At 49.3% G+C, this 21,050-nt stretch overlaps 3 protein-coding genes across 4 annotated transcripts in view; all 3 read left to right on the forward strand.

The window, feature by feature from the left end:
* The window catches only part of TMEM8B (transmembrane protein 8B), a 69,265-nt gene extending 54,973 nt beyond the window's left edge, over positions 1–14,292 (forward strand). For both annotated transcript variants that reach the window (XR_006195799.1, XR_006195800.1), the window contains one exon: positions 14,211–14,292. The gene's annotated coding sequence lies outside the window, so the exon portion shown is untranslated. The remainder of the gene's footprint in view (positions 1–14,210) is intronic.
* HRCT1 (histidine rich carboxyl terminus 1) lies at positions 9,333–14,275 on the forward strand. Its single transcript, XM_042912580.1, has 2 exons — positions 9,333–10,254; positions 14,211–14,275. Exon 1 carries the CDS (start codon positions 9,349–9,351, stop codon positions 9,688–9,690), a length of 342 nt encoding a protein of 113 aa, XP_042768514.1. The 5' UTR covers positions 9,333–9,348; the 3' UTR covers positions 9,691–10,254; positions 14,211–14,275.
* Positions 14,293–14,528: 236 nt separating the features above from the next.
* SPAAR (small regulatory polypeptide of amino acid response) lies at positions 14,529–15,695 on the forward strand. The gene has a single exon (XM_042912581.1). It carries the CDS (start codon positions 14,529–14,531, stop codon positions 14,754–14,756), a length of 228 nt encoding a protein of 75 aa, XP_042768515.1. The 3' UTR covers positions 14,757–15,695.
* The last annotated feature ends 5,355 nt before the right edge of the window (positions 15,696–21,050 follow it).

Genomic DNA, 21,050 nt, shown 5'->3' on the forward strand with positions numbered 1-21,050 from the left:
TCTGACTGCTCTTTGGTGAATGAGGTAGATTGCTTGGCTGGTATTCAGAGCTATTCTATTTGGGTGGGCATGGTTTCTGAATATTTTTTCTAAAGCTATAACTTTTGTTGCTTTTATTGTTACACAAGGTAGATGTTTATTGTTGAAATTTAAAAAATATAGATTGCCAGAATAAAAATCAATCACTGGTAACCTCACCACTCAGAGAGAAGCACTGTTAACATCACATTGTATAGCTCTCCAGACTTGTCTGTGCATATATTTAGGGTTACAACGCAAACATTCCCAGCGCTAACTGCCCTATACGCACAGATAAGGTCACATTTTTATGTTCCCAGATTTTGTAGACTGTATTTTCCTTTCAAGTAATGTCAGTGTTTCCATATACTCATCTCTAACCCCATCTTCCCACAGTCTCACCACTTATTTTTGGAACTCCCTGGGGGCTACCTCACATATTTCATACTTCATTCCTCCTCCTTCTGTCTCTTTTCTCTTTTCCATCACCACGTGGGGCCAGAAGAGACCAGTATTCCCCTGGCCCTGGATATCACGGCTCCCATCTACCTTAGAGCTTCAAACCTCTGCTACTCGGCTGTCATGTGTGGAAGTGGGTAGCTTTCTACAATGTGGGGGACCTCCGTGGCCTGGGTCCTCAGCTTGATTCCTGATTCAATAGGTTGAAAGGGGGAGAAAAAGGAACTTAGAAAACCTTCTCCAAAAAATGGCTTGACTTACAAGGAAAAGGGCCGTTTTGAATGTCAAAGATTGCCCATTAATTCCTTTTCTTTGTATTCTTTCTGTAATAATTCAGATTCTTCTTCAGACAGATACCCTGGGCTTCCTAGGAAGAAGTTCACATATTTCCTTCCTCAGCAGAATGTTTCATTTCTTCCTTGCCCCACCATTAGTATTCTTGCTTAATTTATTCCTTTTTATTTTTATTTATTTATTTATTTATTTAAAAAATTTTTCTTCAACGTTTTTTATTTATTTTTGGGACAGAGAGAGACAGAGCATGAACGGGGGAGGGGCAGAGAGAGAGGGAGACACAGAATCGGAAACAGGCTCCAGGCTCCGAGCCATCAGCCCAGAGCCTGATGCGGGGCTCGAACTCACGGACCGCGAGATCGTGACCTGGCTGAAGTCGGACGCTTAACCGACTGCACCACCCAGGCGCCCCAATTTATTCCTTTTTAAAAAATGTTTTGTTTATTTTTGAGAGAGAGAGACAGAGTACAAATGAGGGAGGGACAAAGAGAGAGGGACACACAGAATCCGAAGGAGGCTCTAAGCTCTGAGCTGTCAGCCCAGAGCCGGACGTGGGGCTCGAATTCGTGAACTGCGAGATCATGACCTGAGCCAAAGTCGAACCCTTAACCAACTGAGCTACCCAGGTGTCCCTGTATTTTTATTTTTAAATAATCTTATTTATTAACCTCTTATTTGTGAATAGTTTTTAGCAAAATCATTTAAATTTTCTAGGTATGCAATTATATAATTCATGATCTCTGCCTTTTATTTTATGCTCTTTTTAAAATTTATTTTATTTTATTTTTTAAATGTTTATTTATTTTTGAGAGAGAGAGAGAGCAGGGGAGGGGCAAAGGACCTGAGGCTCCTGCCTCTGTGCTGACAGCAGAGAGCCCCATGTGGGGCTTAAACTCATGAATCATGAGATCATGACCTGAGCCAAAGTCAGACGCTTAACCAACTGAGCCACCCAGGCACGCTTATGCTCTTTTTTTTTTTTAATAAAATGTTTATTTATTTATTTTGAGGGAGAGAGAGTGTGTGAGTAGGGGGAGGGGCAGAGAGAGAGGGAGAGAGAATCCCAAGCTGGCTTTGTGCTGTCAGCACAGAGCCTACACGGGGCTTGATCTTATGAACCAACTGGGAGATCATGACCTGAGCCAAAATCAAGAGTCAGACGCTGAACTGACTGAGCCACCCAGATGTTTCTCTTACCACTTTTACTTAACACAGTTAAAAAAGAGCATAGGAGCACCTGGGTGGCTCAGTCAGTTCAGCAGCGTCCCACTCTTGATTTTTGGCTCAGGTCATGATCTCATGGTTGGTTCATGAGATTGAGTTCCAAGTTGGACTCCATGCTGTGTATGGAGCCTGATTAAGATTCTCTCCCTCCCTCTCCCTTTGCTCCTCCCCTGCCTGTGTGTGTGTATGCTCTCTCTTTCTCTCAAAATAATAATAAATAGATACAAATAAATTAAAAATAAAAGTAATTTTTTTAAAGTGGTGAGTGTGAACATTCTTTTTTTATTTTATTTTATTTTATTTATTTATTTTTCAATATATGAAATTTATTGTCAAATTGGTTTCCATACAACACCCAGTGCTCATCCCAAAAGGTGCCCTCCTCAATACCCATCACCCCCCTCCCTCCCACCCCCCATCAACCCTCAGTTTGTGAGTGTGAACATTCTTAATTATTCCTGATTTTCATGAGAACATCTGTGTTTTTTTTTTTTACCAACAGTCATGATGTTGGCTACTGGTTTGAGATATTTTTCTTTTTAATCATATTAAGAGAGTATCCTTCTAATACTACACTTCTATTTTTTTGTTCATTTGTATATTTATCAGGAATGAATAGTGAATTTTATCAAATGTCTTTCTGCCATCTATTGAGGTGATTGTATGGTTTTACTCCTTTTACACTATTTATATAATTAATTACAACAATAGATTTCTAAAAATATCAAACCACCCTCACATTCCTAGAATAAACTGTATTTGCTTATGGAGTATTAGTCTTTCAGTATTCTGCTAGGGATACAAACATGGTATTCATTTCTTAAAATTTTGATATTTGTCTATAGTGTTTTCATGCTATAGTTGTCAGGGTTGGTATCAGGATTATTAAAAAAATTTTTTTAATGTTTATTTATTTTTGAGAGAGAGAGAGACAGAGTGTTGAGTGGGGGAGAGGCAGAGAGAGAGGGAGACACAGAAGCAGAAGCAGGCTCCAGGTCCTGAGCTGTTAGCACAGAGCCTGACGTGGGGCTCAAACTCATGAGCTGTGAGATCATGACCTGAGTCGAAGTTGGACGTTCAACTGACTGAGCCACCCAGGCGCCCCTGGTATCAGGATTATTATGCTAGTTTTATAAAGTAAATTTTTTTTTTTTCAAAATGAGCTGGCTCTTTTCTTTCTTTCTTTCTTTCTTTCTTTCTTTCTTTCTTTTTTTTTTTTTTAAATTTTTTAATGTTTATTTATTTTTGAGACAGAGAGAGACACAGCATGATCAGGGAAGGGGCAGAGAGAGAGAGGGAGACACAGAATCCGAAACAGGCTCCAGGCTCTGAGCTGTCAGCACAGAGCCCAACGCGGGGCTCAAACTCACGAACCGTGAGATCATGACCTGAGCCGAAGTCGGACGCCCAACTGACTGAGCCACCCAGGCGCCCCTAAAGTAAATTTTATAGATTAAAAAAGGAAAGTTTCTTTCTCTATTCTTTGAGACAGTTTGAACAGCTCCTGTTATTTGTAGGATCATTTTTTTTATTAAATTTTTTTTAATGTTTATTTATTTTTGAGAGAGAGAGAGAGAGAGAGAGCCAGAGTGTGAGAAAGGGAGGGGGCAGGGAGAGAGAGGGAGACACCGAATCAGAAGCAGGCTCCAGGCTCTGAGCTGTCAGCACAGAGCCCAACGTGGGGCTCGAACTCACAAACCATGAGATCATGACCTGCGGCAAAGTCGGACACTTAACTGAGCCACCCAGGCGCCCCTCCTTTCCCTTTTTTAAAATAGACTATTTTTTTTAGAGCAGTTTTAGGTGCACAGCAAAACTGAGTGGAATGTACAGAAATCTCCCACATACTTCCTGTCTCCACATATGCACAGACTTCACCACTGTCAACATTTGGCACCATGGTGGTACATTTGTTATAATCAATGAACCTGCATCCATATATCAGAGTCACCCAAAGTACATAGTCTACATTAGGGTTAACTCTTGGTGTTGTACATTGTAAGGGCTTTCCTGATGTATAATGACATGTACCCACCAGGATAGTGCCTGCGAAATAGTTTCACTGCCCTAAACACTGGCAATGGCACTGTTGCCTCTGTGCTCCGCCTATTCATTCCTCTCTCCTCTCTAGCTGCTGGCAGCCACTGATTCTTTTGTCTCCATAGTTTGGCCTTTTCCAGAATATCATATAGTTGGAATCATACAGTATGTGGCCTTTTCAGATTGTCTTCTTTCTCTTACTAAAATGCATTTAAGATTTCCTCCGTGTCTTTTAATGGCTTGATAGCTTATTTCTTCTTAGTGCTGAATAATAGTCCACTGTTTCAATATACCTTAGTTTACTTATTCATTCACCTACTGAAGGACATCTTGGTTGCTTCTAAGTTTTGGCAATTAAGAATAAAGTTGCTGGGGTGCCTGGGTGGCTCAGTCAGCCAAGCATCCAACTTCATATCAGATCATGATCTTATAGTTTGTGGGTTTGAGTCCTGTGTCGGGCTCTGAGCTGTCTCAGAGCCTGCAGCCGCCTTCAGATTCTGTGTCTCCATCTCTCTCTCTGCCCCTCCACCTGCTTGTGCTCTCTCTCGAAAATAAATAAACACAAAAAAAAAGAATAAAGCTGCTATAAACATCTGTATGCAGGTTTTGTGTGAACATAAGTTTTAAATTACTTTGTGTTAATACCAAGAGGTGTGATTGCTGGATCATATGGTAGCATGTGTTTAGTTTTGTAAGAAACTGCCAGACTATTTACATAATGACTGTAACATTTGAGTTCCTTTATATATATTTTTTACATCACATTTTTAATGTCAAAATTTCACCTGGGTGTACCTAGATGGCTTGCTCTGGCTTCTTCAAATAGTCTGCCTAGTACTCAGGGTAACTTTTCATCTAAAGATGGAATTCTTCAGCTCAGGGAAGTTTTTTTTTAAGTTTATTTATCTTGAGAGGGGATGGGGGGAGGGACGGAGAGAGAGGGAGAGAGAGAGAATCCCAAGAAGGCTCTGCACTGTCAGCACAGAGTTCGACGCAGGGCTCATACTCATGAACTGTGAGAACATGACCTGAGCCAAAATCAAGAGTTGGATGCTTAACCAACTGAGCCACCCAGGTGCCCTTCTTTATTTCTTTAATGATCATTTCTCCATGGGCTCTGTTCTCTACTTCTAGAATGTCTGCTATATAAGCATATTTGATTTCCTGGCCATTTCTTCCCTCTCTTTCTCTCTTTATTCCTTTTTTTCCCCTGAGACTTATGAGGATGGTTCTCAAAGCAATCTTTCCTGATTTGATTTTTAATCTGAGAGTAAATTTCCTGCTTTGAGTATTTTCCCAAATTCATGTATGGATTGGCTTTTGAATATTATTTAGAATATAAATTTTGGGATTTTACTATTTCTCCATTTTTTAGATTCTAGTAACCTTGGTAATAAGGTACAATACTTGATATCTTTTTTCATATATCTAGCAATTTTCTCTATTTGCTCACTTTATTTATTCATTTATTTTTAAAGTTTATTTATTTTGAGAGAGAGAGTGCGCATACATGTGAGTGGGGCAGGGGCAGAGAGGAAGAGAGAGAATCCCAAGCAGGCTCTGCACTATTAGTGAGACATAGGGCTTGATCCCCACAAACTGTGAGATCATGACCTGAGCCAAAATCAAGAGTCGGATGCTTGTCTGACTGAGCCACCCAGGTGACCCTATTTGCTTGCTTTAAAGAGGGACCTAGACTGATGTTTGTTTGGTATTGTAATTGAAATAGTTCTATAAAAATTCTGTAGCTTATTTTCAAGCATGTTGGTGTAAGGCAAATGGAGAAAGAAGAAAAAAGAGCCTGGTCGTTTATGATTTAGTTTTTTAGATTGGGGTTGGGGGTGGTCTACTTGACCATGATTAGGGCAGGGAGAGCTCCTGAGAAGAGGAGAAAGGTTTGCTGCTGTTCTTGGCAACTTCTTTTCAGTATTTACTAAGGCCACCCACGGTTAGGCAGAGGAGTATCTCCCTTCTCTAACTGGCACGAGCAAGCCAAGTTAGGAACATGCTGGCCAATATCCCTGCTTTTTGTGCAGAACAAAAGATGAGCTGAGTCTTGGCCTTTCTTCTGAGAGCAGTCACTTGTGCAATACCTAAAGTCACTCAACTTGTTTTTTGCCAGTGCCCACCTCACCCTCATTCCTAGTCTTGGCTGTCTATCATAGGTCTTAGGGGAGGCTCTGCTGGGGCATAACCTTCATTACCTCCCAGAGACACCCTTCCTTAGTCAGTGCCTCCATCAATATGGTTTCATTTGTACTATATCTTGTGGAAATTCCTTAAAATTTCCAGACCAGAATCTGGAACAGAGAGGAGTTAAGTAAATGGATTCAAATTATGATCTATAAACAAAGATCAGAATACAAAACTGATTTTTTTACAGTTTCACCACTAGGTGGTGCTACCAAGCGCTGAAAACAATGGTTGCTCTCTTGGGACAGCCAAGAACCACTTGTATCTTGTACACGCAGGAGTTTGTGAGCTTGTATGGAACTTGTATGCACTCATGCATATGTGCATGAATATGTGCCTGAGTATGTGTACACACACAATTCTCGGTGCATGAGTTTACCTACAGAGCAATTTACAAGGGTGCACAGATATGTGAGTGAATGCATAAATCTGTGCACTCTGGAAAGAATGGGCATGAAGCTAAATGATAGGAACTCCAAAAGGCTGATCTTTCAGCTGTATAGTCTGAAACTCCAGTCCCTCAGCTAGGAAGGTAGCTTGTGCGGGGTGCAGAAGTCCAAACCCCATGAGAGAAATACAACCATAGTGCTACACAAGAGCTTTTCTGACACAGTCTCACGTTCCTCTAAAGCCATCAGCCCTGCAAACCCTTGTGTTCAGTTGGGACTCCAAGAAGGTCTCAGTTACTTCTGCAGTCCCAGAGGACTGTGGTCTCTATACCTTCCCCCGAGTGCTCAGCATCTAATCAAACACCCACTCTGGGATCCTATCTTCTGTCCAGATGGGAAGTGACCCTGCACTTAAGAAAACAAATGTCACGTGTGTGTGTGAGAGAGTGAGGGAGGGAGGGAGGGAGAGAGAGAGAAAGAGAGAGAGAGATAGAGAGGTGGGGAGTTCAGATTCATTCACATCTGTATAGCCCTTTCCCGGTTATCTCTGTAGAAGATCACCAGCTGATCTCAGACTCTCACTCTGGATGCCCCCCTCACTCTAGGAATAGTGCTGTCTTGATTACCTGCTGTACAGAATAGCCCACAAAGCTGGGAAAACTTAAGCAAGTCCCTTCCCTTCTCTGGCCTCAATTTCTCTAACTCTCAGTGAGGGCTGGGTCTGGGTGATTCCAAGAGTGCTTTGTGCTGACTGAAGCTCTGCATGTCTGCAGTTTGCAGGCTCCTGCCCCATCTGTGGCTGGTGTGGAGTGGGAATCTCCTTAGAGAAGGAGAAAGTTCTGTTGCCTTCCTCCTCCTCCTTCCAGCAGACTTCCTTCCTTAATAGGCCCCGAGGGAAGGCAGCTGGGCCCCCAGGGCCCTGGAAGCCATAGGAAGGAGCTCTCACTCCAGCATCATTAAAAGTTGAATTGGCTTTCACTCTGAGGGCAAAAGCCCCAGGACTCATTAGACCTGCTGCCCCCTGAGCCCAATTTGGTTGAAGGGAATGTTTGACGTTTTCATCCAGAGAGGGTTTTCACTAAGGGTTTGAGGCCTCCCTGAGAGAGCTCATCTCAATGAGGTCTGAGAGGGAAAGTCCCCGGAGGTCACCTTTTGCCTTGGAACTTTTCCAGAGGAGGAACCGGGCTGGGTCAGGGGACGGGCTTGTGTAAGGTCACACAGAGGCTGGCTGCTGAAAACACTCCTCCAGGTGGTAGAGAGATGAGCACACAGCAGGGAAGGATAGAAACGGTGGGGGCGCTCACTGTGGAGGGTCCCTGGACATCTGTGGTCTCATAGGGTGAGACAGAGAGCCTCATGTGAAAAGGAGCTTTGAGGACAGCTTGACAAACCCACAGCAGAAAGGGCTCCCCAGGGAGATAGCGGGTGCCCAGCCCTGAGGCACGTGAGCCAAATGGACAGTACTTGTTTAGGATGAACAGAGGGGATTTGGGACCAGGAGGGGTAGGGGAGTCTGCGGCTGTTCAGGTCCGGCCTGCTCTGTAAATTCTCCACCAGTAAGGAATGGTATGTCACTTCTGCTGCTCAGAAGGTATGGGACGGAGCCAGAAGCCTGCCATTTATGGCCAGTCAAGACTGTTGAATGGGGAACCAGGAGGCTGGGATGGCGCCTGGCCTTTCTGAGCTCAGCAGCCCCCTCCCTGCCTCCTGCAGCATGGGTAACTCCCAGACTGGGTACCGAGGACCTAGAGACAGCGTCTGGCTCTCTCAATGATGAATCTGCCCGCAGTGCCTCACTGAGCTCTGGAAGTACAGGACAATTCATTGCACAGGGCCCGCCCCTGTCCTGGAGGACTCCAGCAGCAGGACAGAGAGCCAGAGGCGCTCAAATGCTGAGGTCTCCCCAGCCCAAACTCCACTGCGATATTGATGGCAAACATGTGTCAGGGACTGGTTTAAGTGCTTTATAATCTTAACTGCTCAAATCCTTAGAAAACCATATGTATGGGGGAAGGTACTCTTTTTTTTCTTTCTTTTCTTTTTTAATCTGAGAGAGAGAGAGAGAGTGCAAGAGAACATAAGCAGGAGAGAGGGGCAGAGGGAGAGAGAGTCTCAAGCAGACTCCACACTCAGCACAGAGCCTGACTTGGGGCTCAATCCCATGACCCTGGGATCATGACCTGGGCCAAAGGCAAGAGCCTCAACCGACCGAGCCGCTCAGGTGCCCCAGAAAGTTACTCTTATTAGCCATCTTACAGATGAGGAAACGGAGGCACAAAGAGGTCAAGTAACTTGTGTATAGTCATAGAACTAGTGCGTTGTGTTGTTCCAGAACCTATGTTCTTACTTGCTATGCTGTCCTGTCTAAAAGAGGAGGGAGCGGAGGCCAGGGAGGGGAAGGGGCCAGTTTGGTCGCTTGGCCAGGTGACAGGCATGGGGGGGCCGGGACCTCTTGTCTTCAGCCTCAGGGTTCTTCCTTCCACAGCCCCTCCTGACAGTTCCTCTGTCCCCACCCAGCCTCCCCATGGACCTCCCCAGAGTTAACAGTCGCCTGGCCTCTTACTTGGCGGGCAGCTCCAGCCCAAAGAGGCGGCACCCACATTCCCTGGCTGCTCTCCAGACCGCAGGAGCTGAGGCAACAAAGTCCAGTGAGTGTGAGGGCTGAGCAGAGGCCGCCGAAGGGGAGGCAGCAGCAGGGAGCTGCCGAGAGGAAGGACTGTCCAGCTTCCAGATGCTAGGCCTCCTGGGAAGCACGACCCTCGCGGGCTTGATCACAGGCATTGCCATGGCTCTTCTGCTCTTGGTGCTGCTGCTGGCCACCTGCCTGTACCACGGACAGCGGGACCATGATGTGGAGAGGAACCGCCCGGCCGCGAGGAGAAACCGAGTCCGGTGGGCCCAGCCTTGGCTCCTCCCGGGCAGGGGCCACCCGGGGCACACTCACTGTTTCCGTCATCCTGGCCACGTGTCTCACACGCACCACGTGGGCCTCCACCACCATCGCCTCCACCGACACCTCTACCACCAAGCCCACCACCAAGCCCACCTCCATGCCCACCGAGGCCACCACTGACGCCTGTGAATGGCAGCCACTGCCTGCCCTCCTGTGGACCCCCATGCTCCTGTGCAGAAGGGCGCCTCTCTGTGGTAAACACTGAGTACTGTGCCCTGGGTCCTGCTTGGCTTCTTTTGCATACTACCCCCCCCCCCCGCCCCCCCCAGGGTACTATAAGGAGAGAAGCGAGGAGCACAGGGGTGGCCCTGCGCACACTGGAAGATAACAAGTTGAGAGCAGAGATGGTCCTTTGGGGATGGACCCTGCCTGTGACTGTAACTCCCAGGGGACACCAGTGCATGTGGATGCACAGAGGATGTACCGTGCTCTCTGAAGTGCTGTCCTCTGATTTACTCAGGCCCTGGCCAGGGGCGTAGCTGGGAGGGGACAGCAATGCTTGTGTTTGGAGAAGACAGTATGAGGCTGCAAGGTCAATTCACTGGTGCCTTAATACAAGAAAATAAAAACTACGAGGAAGCTTTTGTGAAGAGGCTCTTGATCGTACAGCTCGAGTGGGAGAGAAGGATCGAGCCGCCAGGCATGTGTCTGCAATGCCCTGGGAACATCCTTCTCTGATGAGAAGTGAGTGCCTGGCACGGGCAGCTTCTGCCTGCTGCTTGAGGGCTGGCCGTGCCCTGGGGGAAACTGGGCAGGCCCTGTGGTGCTCCAAGGGCAGTAGGAGAGAAAAGCTTGGGGCCTAAGCTCTGAGGGAGGACGTGGGGTTTGCACGCAGCCCTGCCTAGAGAGGGCTCTCTGTGTACCAGGGGGGCTTTGGGCTTCTGTGGGACAGTCCAGGGGCTCAGAGAAGAGGGGTGAGGCCACGCTCACCCAGCCTGGTCACCAAGGGCTCTTTCTCCAGTGCTCTTTCCAGTGCATCTCCAGGGCAGACTGAACCCTGGGACCTGCAGAAGCCCCAGTCTGTGAGCTGTGTTGAATTCAGTGTGTCCTTGATAACTCGATCAGGGTTTCTTATCCAAGCCTTGAGGCTCCAGCTCCCGGACCCACTGGTGCCTGTGTATAGCAGAGGGGCTGGGAGGTTCTTTAAACTGGAGGAGGTGGTGCTGGGTGGCCTTGGGAGAGTGCTTGTCTCCCCAGGATCTCAGTTTCCTCTTCCCTAAAATGGACCGATAGCAGAGACCTCTTCTTGCCAAAGTCTGGAGGCATGTTCCGCATACCCCATGAATAGCTGGCACAATTCCACAGGGAGGAAGGAAATCTTGTCCTGAGGCCTTCAGCCTGGGTTTGGGTGGGAAGCAGAGAGAGGAGAGCCTTAGGAGCCAGGAGAGGTGGTGGGGAGGGGCTCGAGAACGGGCCAGAAAGTCAGGGGCCTGGTGACTCATTGGAACAGAACATCCTGTTTCTTTTCTAGTTCCTGGTGGATTCTCTGTGAGGGTTGGAGGTGTAAGGGGGAGAGGGAGGCAAATCCACACTGACAGCCGTGCTAGGTTTCTGGGCTGGGAAAGTAGGTCACGGGTCACCACGTACTGCTGATTTTATCTCTGCAGTGTTCTTCAAATCTGCCTCCCCTCCAGCATTCCCGAGTCTGTCCTAGCTTGTCCTCCCCCGACCCCGCCAATCTGGACTCCTGCCCACGTCCAGCCCTGTCCCTTTTTGAAGCATCTCTGCACCGTGGCCTGTAGGATCTGCCGAAACTCCTTTATAGCCCTAGGGGTGAAGTCCCTGCCTCCTGGTTGGTTATTAAAGGCCCCTGATCTGGTCCCTGTCCCTTGCTCCTTTTGTCCTATCCACACTGCTCTGGTCATTGGCCCCAGAAAACACCTCGTACTTTCCCCTCTCTGTGTCTTTGCCCAAGAAGAATTTGTTGCTCCCTCCTATGGGTTTCCAATTTGTTATTCATATTTATTTTTATATTTCTGGTGGAACACTGAACACATCTGTCTCTTCCCCAGAGATTTATGGCAGGATTCAAGGGCCCCTGCCCTCATGCATCTAAGAAACTTTGAGGGCTCCCTGCCCCCAGTGCAGAACCAGCCCACACAACAGATGCTCAGGAAAAATTCTCAGAACGTCATGCTCTCTGGGAAAGTAAATATGATCAGAATAACCGCTGCCAGAAGTTTGGGGCTTGAGGGACACCAAGTATGGCAGTAGGACCTTGAGGGGATTAGGCCTCTGAGCTCCTGGGGCCCTTGCTGAGGGGGCCTGTGCTCCCCCTCCATCCCCAGTGTTGGGGGCCTGAAAAGTGGGAAACATTTAACAGATGGACATGGGTGGGCCTGCTGGCTTGGACGTCCCCTCTCCTCCCTCATCTCTTTATGTAGCCCTGTGTCAGTCTCGGATGGCCTGCCTTTCCTAAATGTGGCCTGGAGTCTCTGGGGGAGCTCTATTCTCTCTGCTTTAGGATGTCTGCCATCATCTTTGCCCTTCTAATGTAAGGGAAAGTAAGGGATGTGTCTTTTTCTGATCAGTTGATGATGGTAGCTGTGGGCGACACATATGTATCTAAATGGTAGTTATCTTGGGAAGTCCCACGGCATCTGGGGTCCATGGTCAGGGGCTGTATATCACAGGATTACAAAGTCACAAGAGGAGAAGATACCCAGAAAAAAGCCCTTAGCACAAACGTCTCTGAGCAGTAGTAAACATGTATGGCTGTCTTGATCTTTCCAACTCGCCTGATAATGCTGCTGCCACTTAAATCACAGGACAGGGCTGTTGGGGGATAGTTGAAGGCAAGGACCCTGAACTGAGTGGGCATTGTGGTGAAAGTAAGTGCACCCTGTCCATCTTCATCAAGGATGGCTTCTTGTGCCCTGGGCTTGAGATGCCGTGTTGGTCATTCCATGTTGCAGACTGCGGGTGTGACATCATATGCAACCCTGAGGAGCCTTCGCAGCAGACTGGACCTGTCCTCACAATATCCCTGGGGCCCTCTCATTGCGCCACACAGCCTGTGTTCAACTATTGAATGTCTGTTGTCAGAATGGATCAGAAGGCCTAGTTTACTGGCGAATCAGAGAAGGGGCCCCAATCTCAGAAACAGATAAGGAAACCCATCCAAGGCAGAAGACAAGAGGGCTGAGCAATTGTCCTTTATTCCAGTTTTAAAATGCTGAAAAACACACATCTACAATGGGTGGCCTCCAACTACATGCGTCCACAAAGAACAGGCAAACGAGAATTCAAAGAAACAAATAATTCAGTTTGAAACCGGATTCCTCTGGTGCCCTCTGTCTCCTGAACTGGCGAGTTGATTTTGGTGATTGAGTCTGAAACCATGTGCCCCAGACTGGTGCATCGTGTTTCCTTTCTGCTCTGGCTGCCCTACTTAACACAAATAATCTGAGGTGTCCAGGTTTGCCATGGGCCCGGCTTGCCCAATGCTGTTCATGCAGAGGAAGAGCCCGGAGCTCATCCTGGAAAAGGGAAGAGTGAGAACATGACAGGCCTCATTTAGTCCAAATAGTTGCTCTCTCATCCTGCACTTAGCAACTTCCTAAAACTGGTACTAAAGAAAATTCACTGGGGCCTTGGAGAACTCTCAAGAAACCCTGTGCCTGGTACCTGGAAGCATTGTTCCTCACTGCTCTGTTTCTCAGAGTTTGGGTCAAGTGGGACCGGCAATCCAGCCTCCTTTCTGGAAGTGGGGTCGTCTCAGGCGGTTAGCTGTGGAAGAGCCGGGACCGGGTGGCGGTCAGGAGGCAGCCCTTCTGGCAGACTTCCTGGGTGGCCTGGCCCGGCTGGCCCCTCACCCGGATGGGCTAAGTGGAGAGCCTGCCTCGTCGGGCTGCAATGGTGTGGGTGTGTGGGGGGGTGGGGTAAGTGCAGTCACAGAGGGGGCAGGCAGCTGTGCAGGTCCTGGGCCCACACTCACAATTGGAGGAAGGAATCCAGGAAGTTCTCAGAGCTGCTCAGACATCTCGGAGCCTTGTCCCAAGCAGGACCAAGGCTGCAGCGCCCAGGGATGAGTGTGCCGTGGCCTGGCCCCTGGGGTGGCCCCCAGGTCAGGAGGCCATGGCACCACTGCCGGCTCTGTCGCTTGGAGAAGCCCAGGGTAAGTTTTCACAGCATCCGAGTGTGAGCAGGCAGCAAGGAGGGTTGGGGAGGGGGGAGGCCATGCAGAAGACGGCTTCTCCTGGAACAGGAACCACAGGGTGAAGGAGCCCCATAGTGAATCACTGAAGGGGTTTGGATCCTGCCCTATCTAGAAAGCGCTCTCCCACCCCATGCAGATAAGGATGCCAAGTGAAAGGGACCACAGCCCCCTGCCAAAGGCCCCACGGCCCTTGTGGCGACCTGGCAGTGCCTCCGCCCCGACCTGGCACAGAGCCTTCCTCCCCACCTGCGTTCCTGCCCCTGCTCAGGTCCAGGAGCTCAGGAGGCATCGGATAGGCTGATTCAAGGACTGGCCCAAGGTTCTTCTAGGGGCGGAGCCCAGGCTCATCCGGGGTCCCCAGGAGGCGGAGTATCTTGTCTTTTGTCTGAGAAGACAAACTCTCTTGAAATCTGTAGGCGTCACCAGGGGGCAGGGTTGGCAATGTTCCCTCTGAGCGAAGTCTTCTGTTCCTTCTTTCCAGCCCCTCCAAGTCCAGGAAGTCTTGTGCTCACATCTTTCAGGACAGCTCTTCTTCCAGAAGTCGCCAGCGGAGTTGACCACGGTTCTTGGAATCCAGACCAGAGGCTTAGAAAACAATAACAGAGACCCACCGAGGTCTGAGTAGCACCATGCGGGGTGCCCCATGGCCCAGAAGGGCCGTGACCCAGGGCCTCAGACCAGCATCCGCTTAGGAGACCACAAGGAGAGCGGCTGGAAGGGCAGAGTGCCTGCCACCACCAAGGGCACCCTGTTTTGGATGGGGAGCTAGGGCTCAGCCGGTCATCTGCCACGTGGGGCCATGGAAACAGCAGTGATTGGAGTGGTGGCCGTGCTGTTTGTGGTCACCGTAGCCATCACCTGCATCCTGTGCTGCTTCAGCTGTGACTCAAGGACCCAGGATCCTCAGGGGGGCCCCGGCCACAGCTTTACAGTGGCCACGTTTTGCCAGGAGGCTTCTTTCTTCACGGGGCCAGGTCACCATGCCCAACCAGTGGTGGGTGCTCGGGACTTCTGGACCTTCATGTGAGGCCTGACAGTCCCCAGGATTTGTTCTGCTGGTGGGTCAGATTCACTCGTCACCCAGCGAGCCTTCCCCGGTGTCCTACTCCTCCAATGCTGCATTCCTGTCCTTCCCTGCCTCTATTCTGCAAGCTCCCCGTCCCATCCCATCTCACTTTGCTGTGCCCTCCAGCCTGGGAGATCCGCAGCGGTGGGACCAGACGGAATTCAGCTTGGACCCCTGAGAGCTCAGCCGGACCCTTCCCACAGGATGGGGCTTAGGAGAGGCCTGAAGAGTGACTGCTGGGCAGTGTCAGATTGCACGGTGAGCCAGCTCTTCTGATTTACATGGGGGACTGAGATGTCACTGGAATTTATTGTAAACAGAGTGCTGGTTCACTCAGGTTACCCCGGGATGCCTGTGACACTGGTTCTCTTGCCACCAGAAGAAACAGTGAGCTCAAGTAGACATTTTTATGTTTTTATCTCCCTTCTGATTGAGTCATTTTGTTACTTGCAAGTGCACATTGCAAAGAACCTGATGCCGAGAATTGTCTCCTGCCAGTTGCCTGAATCAGCCCTGAGATCCTGAAACCAAAGGGCTGCTTCCTGGGAACACATGATTTATTTTATGATTGAAAATGTATACCCCTTCATAGACGTCTCAAGAATCAACAGAAAAGAATCAAGGTCAAGAATCAAGAGGAAAAAGAAAGTCACAGCAAGTACAAGATGTTTTCTTAACAGCAACGCCAGAAAGACTTTGAAACATACTTTGAGACTTTCTTACTATATTCTTATAGGTCACTTCTATTCTCAGAGAGTGTAAGTGACTTCCATCACTTAGGAATGATAGAAAAATCATGAGCTTCAAGATAATTCCAAATACGTTAAAATGTTGTGTTACATTGAGAGCATGTAACAAAGCTCTTGTTTTCATCACAAATAAAGACATGCTCAGTTTTCATTAATAGAAAATCTGTTTTCTCTGTAGCAGGAAATGAAGGCTGTGCCAGGTTTAGAATATGGTTTGAAGGACGCAAACTTCTGGCTCTCCTGGCTCATATGTCTCCATCCTGACTTGAATGGATGCCTCTCCTAGGACCTGCTTATTGAGGAGGGAAAAACTGACCCTGACAGGGGTCTGGCCTCTACGGGTACCTAGACAGGCCATCTTGGCCTTGTGGCTGCCGCAGGAAGGGCTCTCAGAGAGAGGCTTGGGGCTGTAGAGGTGCAGAGGGGGAAGGGGCCAGGGGGAGAGGCTGGTGGAGAGGGATGGAGCAGGGGAGCACGGGGAAGGGAGAGGCACTGACTGCCCAGGAACGGGAGCTCCTGGGAAGCTTGTCTTGGTCACTCTGGACCTGAAAGCCCCCAAGCAGGGTCTTCGTAGATGCACGTGGAAGGAAACCGGCTGCAAAGAGGACCCAGAGACTGAGTGAAGGGAACTGTTGCAGGTTGTGTTCTCCTCAAATGAACACGGAGACAAAGTTTGGGGTTTATAGGGATCATTATCCATGAGGGGAAGGAGGAGAGTGCAGGATTAGATAGAGGAAAAGGTCAAATTATGAGGCAGGACCTTGATATGTGCCTCCTACCTCTGCTCAGTCTCTGAGTGCTAGCGGCCCCCCTTCCCTGTCCCCTAAGGTTCAGCCTCAGGCAGAGCAGCCCTGCAGCTGAGGCTGCCCCTGAATACTTCCTTGAGGGGGTCCTGGGTGGTGCGTCTCCAAAGAGCTCAGTAGGGACCTGTTCTCAGAGGTTCCCAGGTATGAGAGATGTGCAAGCATGTCTAGACACAAAGATATACCTGGGCATGGAAGCTCCAGGTGGGCAGAGACAGCAGTGCAAGGCCTGGGAAGGGAGAAAGAGTAAGCCTTGGTCTCTCTCTGCCCTCCAGCAAAGTAAGCTCTGTTCCAGATCAGGTGCCTTTCAGCTGGACCCAGGTATCAAGACCCCAGGCCCAGAGCTCTGTCCCTGTGCTCATGGTCACAACCTCGCTGGGTCAGTGGAAGGAGGGTCTGCAGGCTGCAATCACATGACTCTGAAAACAAAGCAACGGTAGGAAGCTTGACCTCACTCTGCAGGTGAGGGGCATCATATCAAGCCCTGAGTTTTCCTCATTTGTTCACTTGCTAATCTACCCACCTATCTAACCACTATCCATCCATCCATTCATCCATCCATCCATCCACCCACCCACCCCTCCATCTACTCACTGAGTCTTCCTCCCTCACTTAACTCATGCATGTGCTCATTCATTCTGTCACTTGTTCTCTTATTTAGTCATTCACTCCTCTATTCAATAAGCACTGGCTGAGCACGAACTGTGTGCCAGGCCGTGCCCAGGGAACATGGGGGTCAATGAAACATGGTCCCAGCACTTGGTGAACTTCCAATTTACTGATCTGGGCAAGGCTGCAAATAACACAATTGGGGGCTCAGGGGAGGGAGAGCCGGGAGACCCAGGGAAACCTGGGAGGAGGGGCCCTTGAGCTAGACTTGCAGAAAAGAGGGCACTTCAACAAGGAGAATTTGGGAGATGGTGTTCAGGGGGAGCAGCACGAGTGGACATTCAGAGAGCTCGTGGGGGCAGGGAGTAGGCAGTTCGGGCGGGAGGAGGTGAGGCTGGATGACAGAAGCACTTCTTGTCACACCTGACCAGCACGTTTCTGGGTAACAGAGGACAAAGGCAACAAAGAGGCAGCCTTGCTTGTCAGGCTGGGCAGGTACGGTCTTTCCTACTGTGTGCTTGTGCGCACACCGCCCACCCTCCCCCCCCCCCACCCCCAGCATTGCAATCTGCTGTTACTACAGAGGAGCAGCGGGTCCGGCAGTAGGATCTAGAGAGAGAAGGGCTTTAGAGACTCTGGGCAAGGCCAGCTTCGAGTGGAGCCGGGCTCGAGGGTGTGGGAGAAGCTGTCCCAGAGATCAGGGAGTTTGAGAAGAGAAGGCAGTCAAGGCCAACCACTGTGGAGCAGGCTGATGAGGAGGAGCTAAAGAAGGGACAGCAGGGTGGGGAGCACATGGGGTAGAGAAGCAGGGAGTAGGGTTACCATATTTAGCAAGTAAAAATGCAGGACATCCAGTCAATTTTAATTTCAGATAGACAAAAAAAAAAATAGCATAAGTATGTCCCATGCAATATTTGGGACATACTTATACTAAAACATTATTTGTTGTTTGGCAGTTTATTTCAACTGGTGTCCTGTATTTTATCTGGCAAGGGAGAAAGTGGTTCTCAGGGAGGGTGAGTCACCTGGTTGAAAGAACTGTTTGGGGTGGGGGTGGGGCGGCTGGCAACCGTGAGCACAGAGAAGAGACCTTGGATTTTGCAACATGAGGGTTGATAGTGACCTTGGTGAGAACAGTTTGAGTGGAGTGAAGGGAGCAGCTTGCACAGTGATGTGTGTGTGTGTGTGTGTGTGTGTGTGTGTAAGGGCAGTTGAATCAGTGGGAACTGAGGAAGGGGAGGTCACAGTTGAAGATAATTTGAAGGGAAGAAGAGCGATATATTTCTTTATTTTTATATTTTATATTTTATTTTCTAAAATTTACATCCAAGTTAGTTAGCATATAGTGCAACAATGATCTCAGGAGTAGATTCCTTAGTGCCCCTTACCCGATTAGCCCATCCCCCCTCCCACAACCCCTCCAGTAACCCTCAGTTTGTTCTCCATATTTATGAGTCTCTTCTGTTTTGTCCCCCTCCCTGTTTTTATATTATTTTTGTTTCCCTTCCCTTATGTTCCTCTGTTTTGTCTCTTAAAGTCCTCATATGAGTGAAGTCATAGGATTTTTGTCTTTCTCTGACTAATTTCACTTAGCATAATACCCTCCAGTTCCATGTAGTTGCAAGTGGCAAGATTTCCTTCTTTTTGATTGCCGAGCAATACTCCATTGTGTATATATACCACATTTTTTTTATCCATTCATCCATCGATGGATATTTGGGCTCTTTCCATACTCTGGCTATTGTTGATAGTGCTGCTATAAACATGGGGGTGCATGTGTCCCTTCGAACCAGCACACCTGGTATCTCATGGGTAAATGCCTAGTAGTGCAATTGCTGGGTCGTAGGGTAGTTCTATTTTTAGTTTTTTGAGGAACCTCAATGCTGTTTTCCAGAGTGGCTGCACCAGCTTGCATTCCCACCAGCAATGCAAAAGAGATCCTCTTTCTCTGTATCCTCACCAACATCTGTTGTTGCCCGAGTTGTTAATGCTGACCATTCTGACAGGTATGAGGTGGTATCTCATTGTGGTTTTGATTTGTATTTATTTCCCTGATGATGAGTGATGTTGAGCATTTTTTCATGTGTCGGTTGGCCATCTGGATGTCTTCTTTGGAGAAGTGTCTATTCATGTTTTTTGCCCATTTCTTCACTGGATTATTTGTTTTTTGGATGTTGAGTTTGAGAAGTTCTTTATAGATTTTGGATACGAACCCTTTATCTGATATGTCATTTGCAAATATCTTCTCCCATTCTGTTGGTTGCCTTTTAGTTTTGCTGAAAGAGTGATATATTTTGACCAGAGTGGCAGCACCCTGAGGGAGAGCTGATTATTAATTTTGGGAATGGGCGGGAGGTTGAGCAGGAGCTGAGCAAGGAAGATCGGACAGGGAGACACTAACTGCACACCGGCAAGGACAAGACCCACGGAAGGAGTCCCCAGGGTGGGCCTGGGAGTGGGAGCTCAGGAAGGGGGTCAGAGGGTCCAGGGGTGGGTGGTGGGGTATGGGGATGAGATGAAGGCTGCCTGCTTTGCCTGGGGTGGGGGAGGGGAGAAGGGAGTTGAGCCAGTTGTGCCAGATGGTCTGTTTTCTCAGCGAAGCGAAGCGGGAGCATCTGCTCAAAGATGAGTATAGGGTAGCTGGGAGTAAGGACAGTGTGGCATGATGACCCGGAAAAGGGAGGAGCAGCTCCTACAGTCCTCCATGCATGTGGAGTGCGTGGGTGCAACAGTGTGTGGGGGGGATGTGACGTGAGGCAGAGTATGTGTGTGGTGTGTGGCATGGGTGTGTACGTGTGTGAGGTGCATGTTGTGTGTGTGTGTGTGTGTTGTATGCTGGCCCAGGTGCTCCCCCTCTTCTGCCCAGCGCCTAAGAAGAGGGCAGAGAGCATCTGTCTCCCAGGGGAGGGGTGGCTGCACGGGGACAGTCACAGGCTGGCACTAGAATGCTAGCAAAGCAGGGGTGTTTATCTGGTGTCAGCAAGGGAAGGGGCTGCTTACACTCACCCCGGAAATCTGAGGCAGAGCCTCACATGAACCCAGTTTCCAAATCCAGTGTCTCTCCAGTCCTCCTCCTCCTCCTCCTCCTCCTAGTTCCTCTGCATTGGACTTGGCTGTGCCCGAGGCACTCTGCTTTCCGTCAGCTCCTCAGTGCTCACAGCGGCCCCATTACCTCTGTTTTGTACTTGAGGATCCCGAGCTGCCCACTGGGAGGCACTTGGAACCAATGTCTCCCAGCAGTGCTGGGCGGGAACCCTCGGGAGTAAAGCCCAAGTCCTTTCCCTCCACAAATGGGGTCTGCCTCCAGCCGACTCACAGCAGACCCATTTCATATATTCCGAATGAAGGGGAGGTCAGGGCACCTGGGGATCTGATTTGCCCAGGGTTTCCCTGGACAGAAGCCTTACACGTGGATTTCCCTGGATCTCTGACTTCGGAGAAGAAAGGGGGCCTTTGCCTGACACAGTTTTAATAAGCAGCCTCTGGGGCCTCACCCTGATGAACCTCTGTGGAGGCCTGGACTTCTGGGCTAACGGACCTCCGCCAGGAGCCAGCCCACCACAGCCTCCCTCCCTGAGGCCTCACACCTGCAGAGGGCCTGGACTGTGCCTCTCCACACACACCTTCCCCTCACCTTCTGGAACTCCTCTCCCAGCTCCACCCAAGGGCAAAGGGCAGGGAAAACCCAGCTCATTCCACCCCTCCCCTCCTAGCCCTGCCCTCCCCCCCCCCCCCGCCCCCACCCCATTGACTGGCCAAGCCTCCGTTTCCCGGGTTGTGCAGCAGAGGTGAGGATTCTGTCCTGTTTTGTCTAGAGGATGTCTGCAAGCGAGCAGGAAGTTCTTCTGAACCCAGCTATCCGGAGGGGCTCACCCCTGCCCTGCTTTTTCTGCACATTCTTGGCCCTGCAACCAGGGGGGTGTTTCTCTCTGGGACAGGCTGGATTCTGGAGTTAGTAGGCCATGAAATAACATGTTTTCCGGAAAAGTACCTTCCTTAGAGGAAACCACTTGTTCCAAGGAATAGAAAAGGGTCATTGTGCCTTGCCAGGTCCCCTCTCTCCCTAGAACATGACACTTAAAAAAAAAATCAGA

Source organism: Panthera leo, chromosome D4, assembly GCF_018350215.1.
Source record: "Panthera leo isolate Ple1 chromosome D4, P.leo_Ple1_pat1.1, whole genome shotgun sequence".
NCBI lineage: Eukaryota > Metazoa > Chordata > Mammalia > Carnivora > Felidae > Panthera > Panthera leo.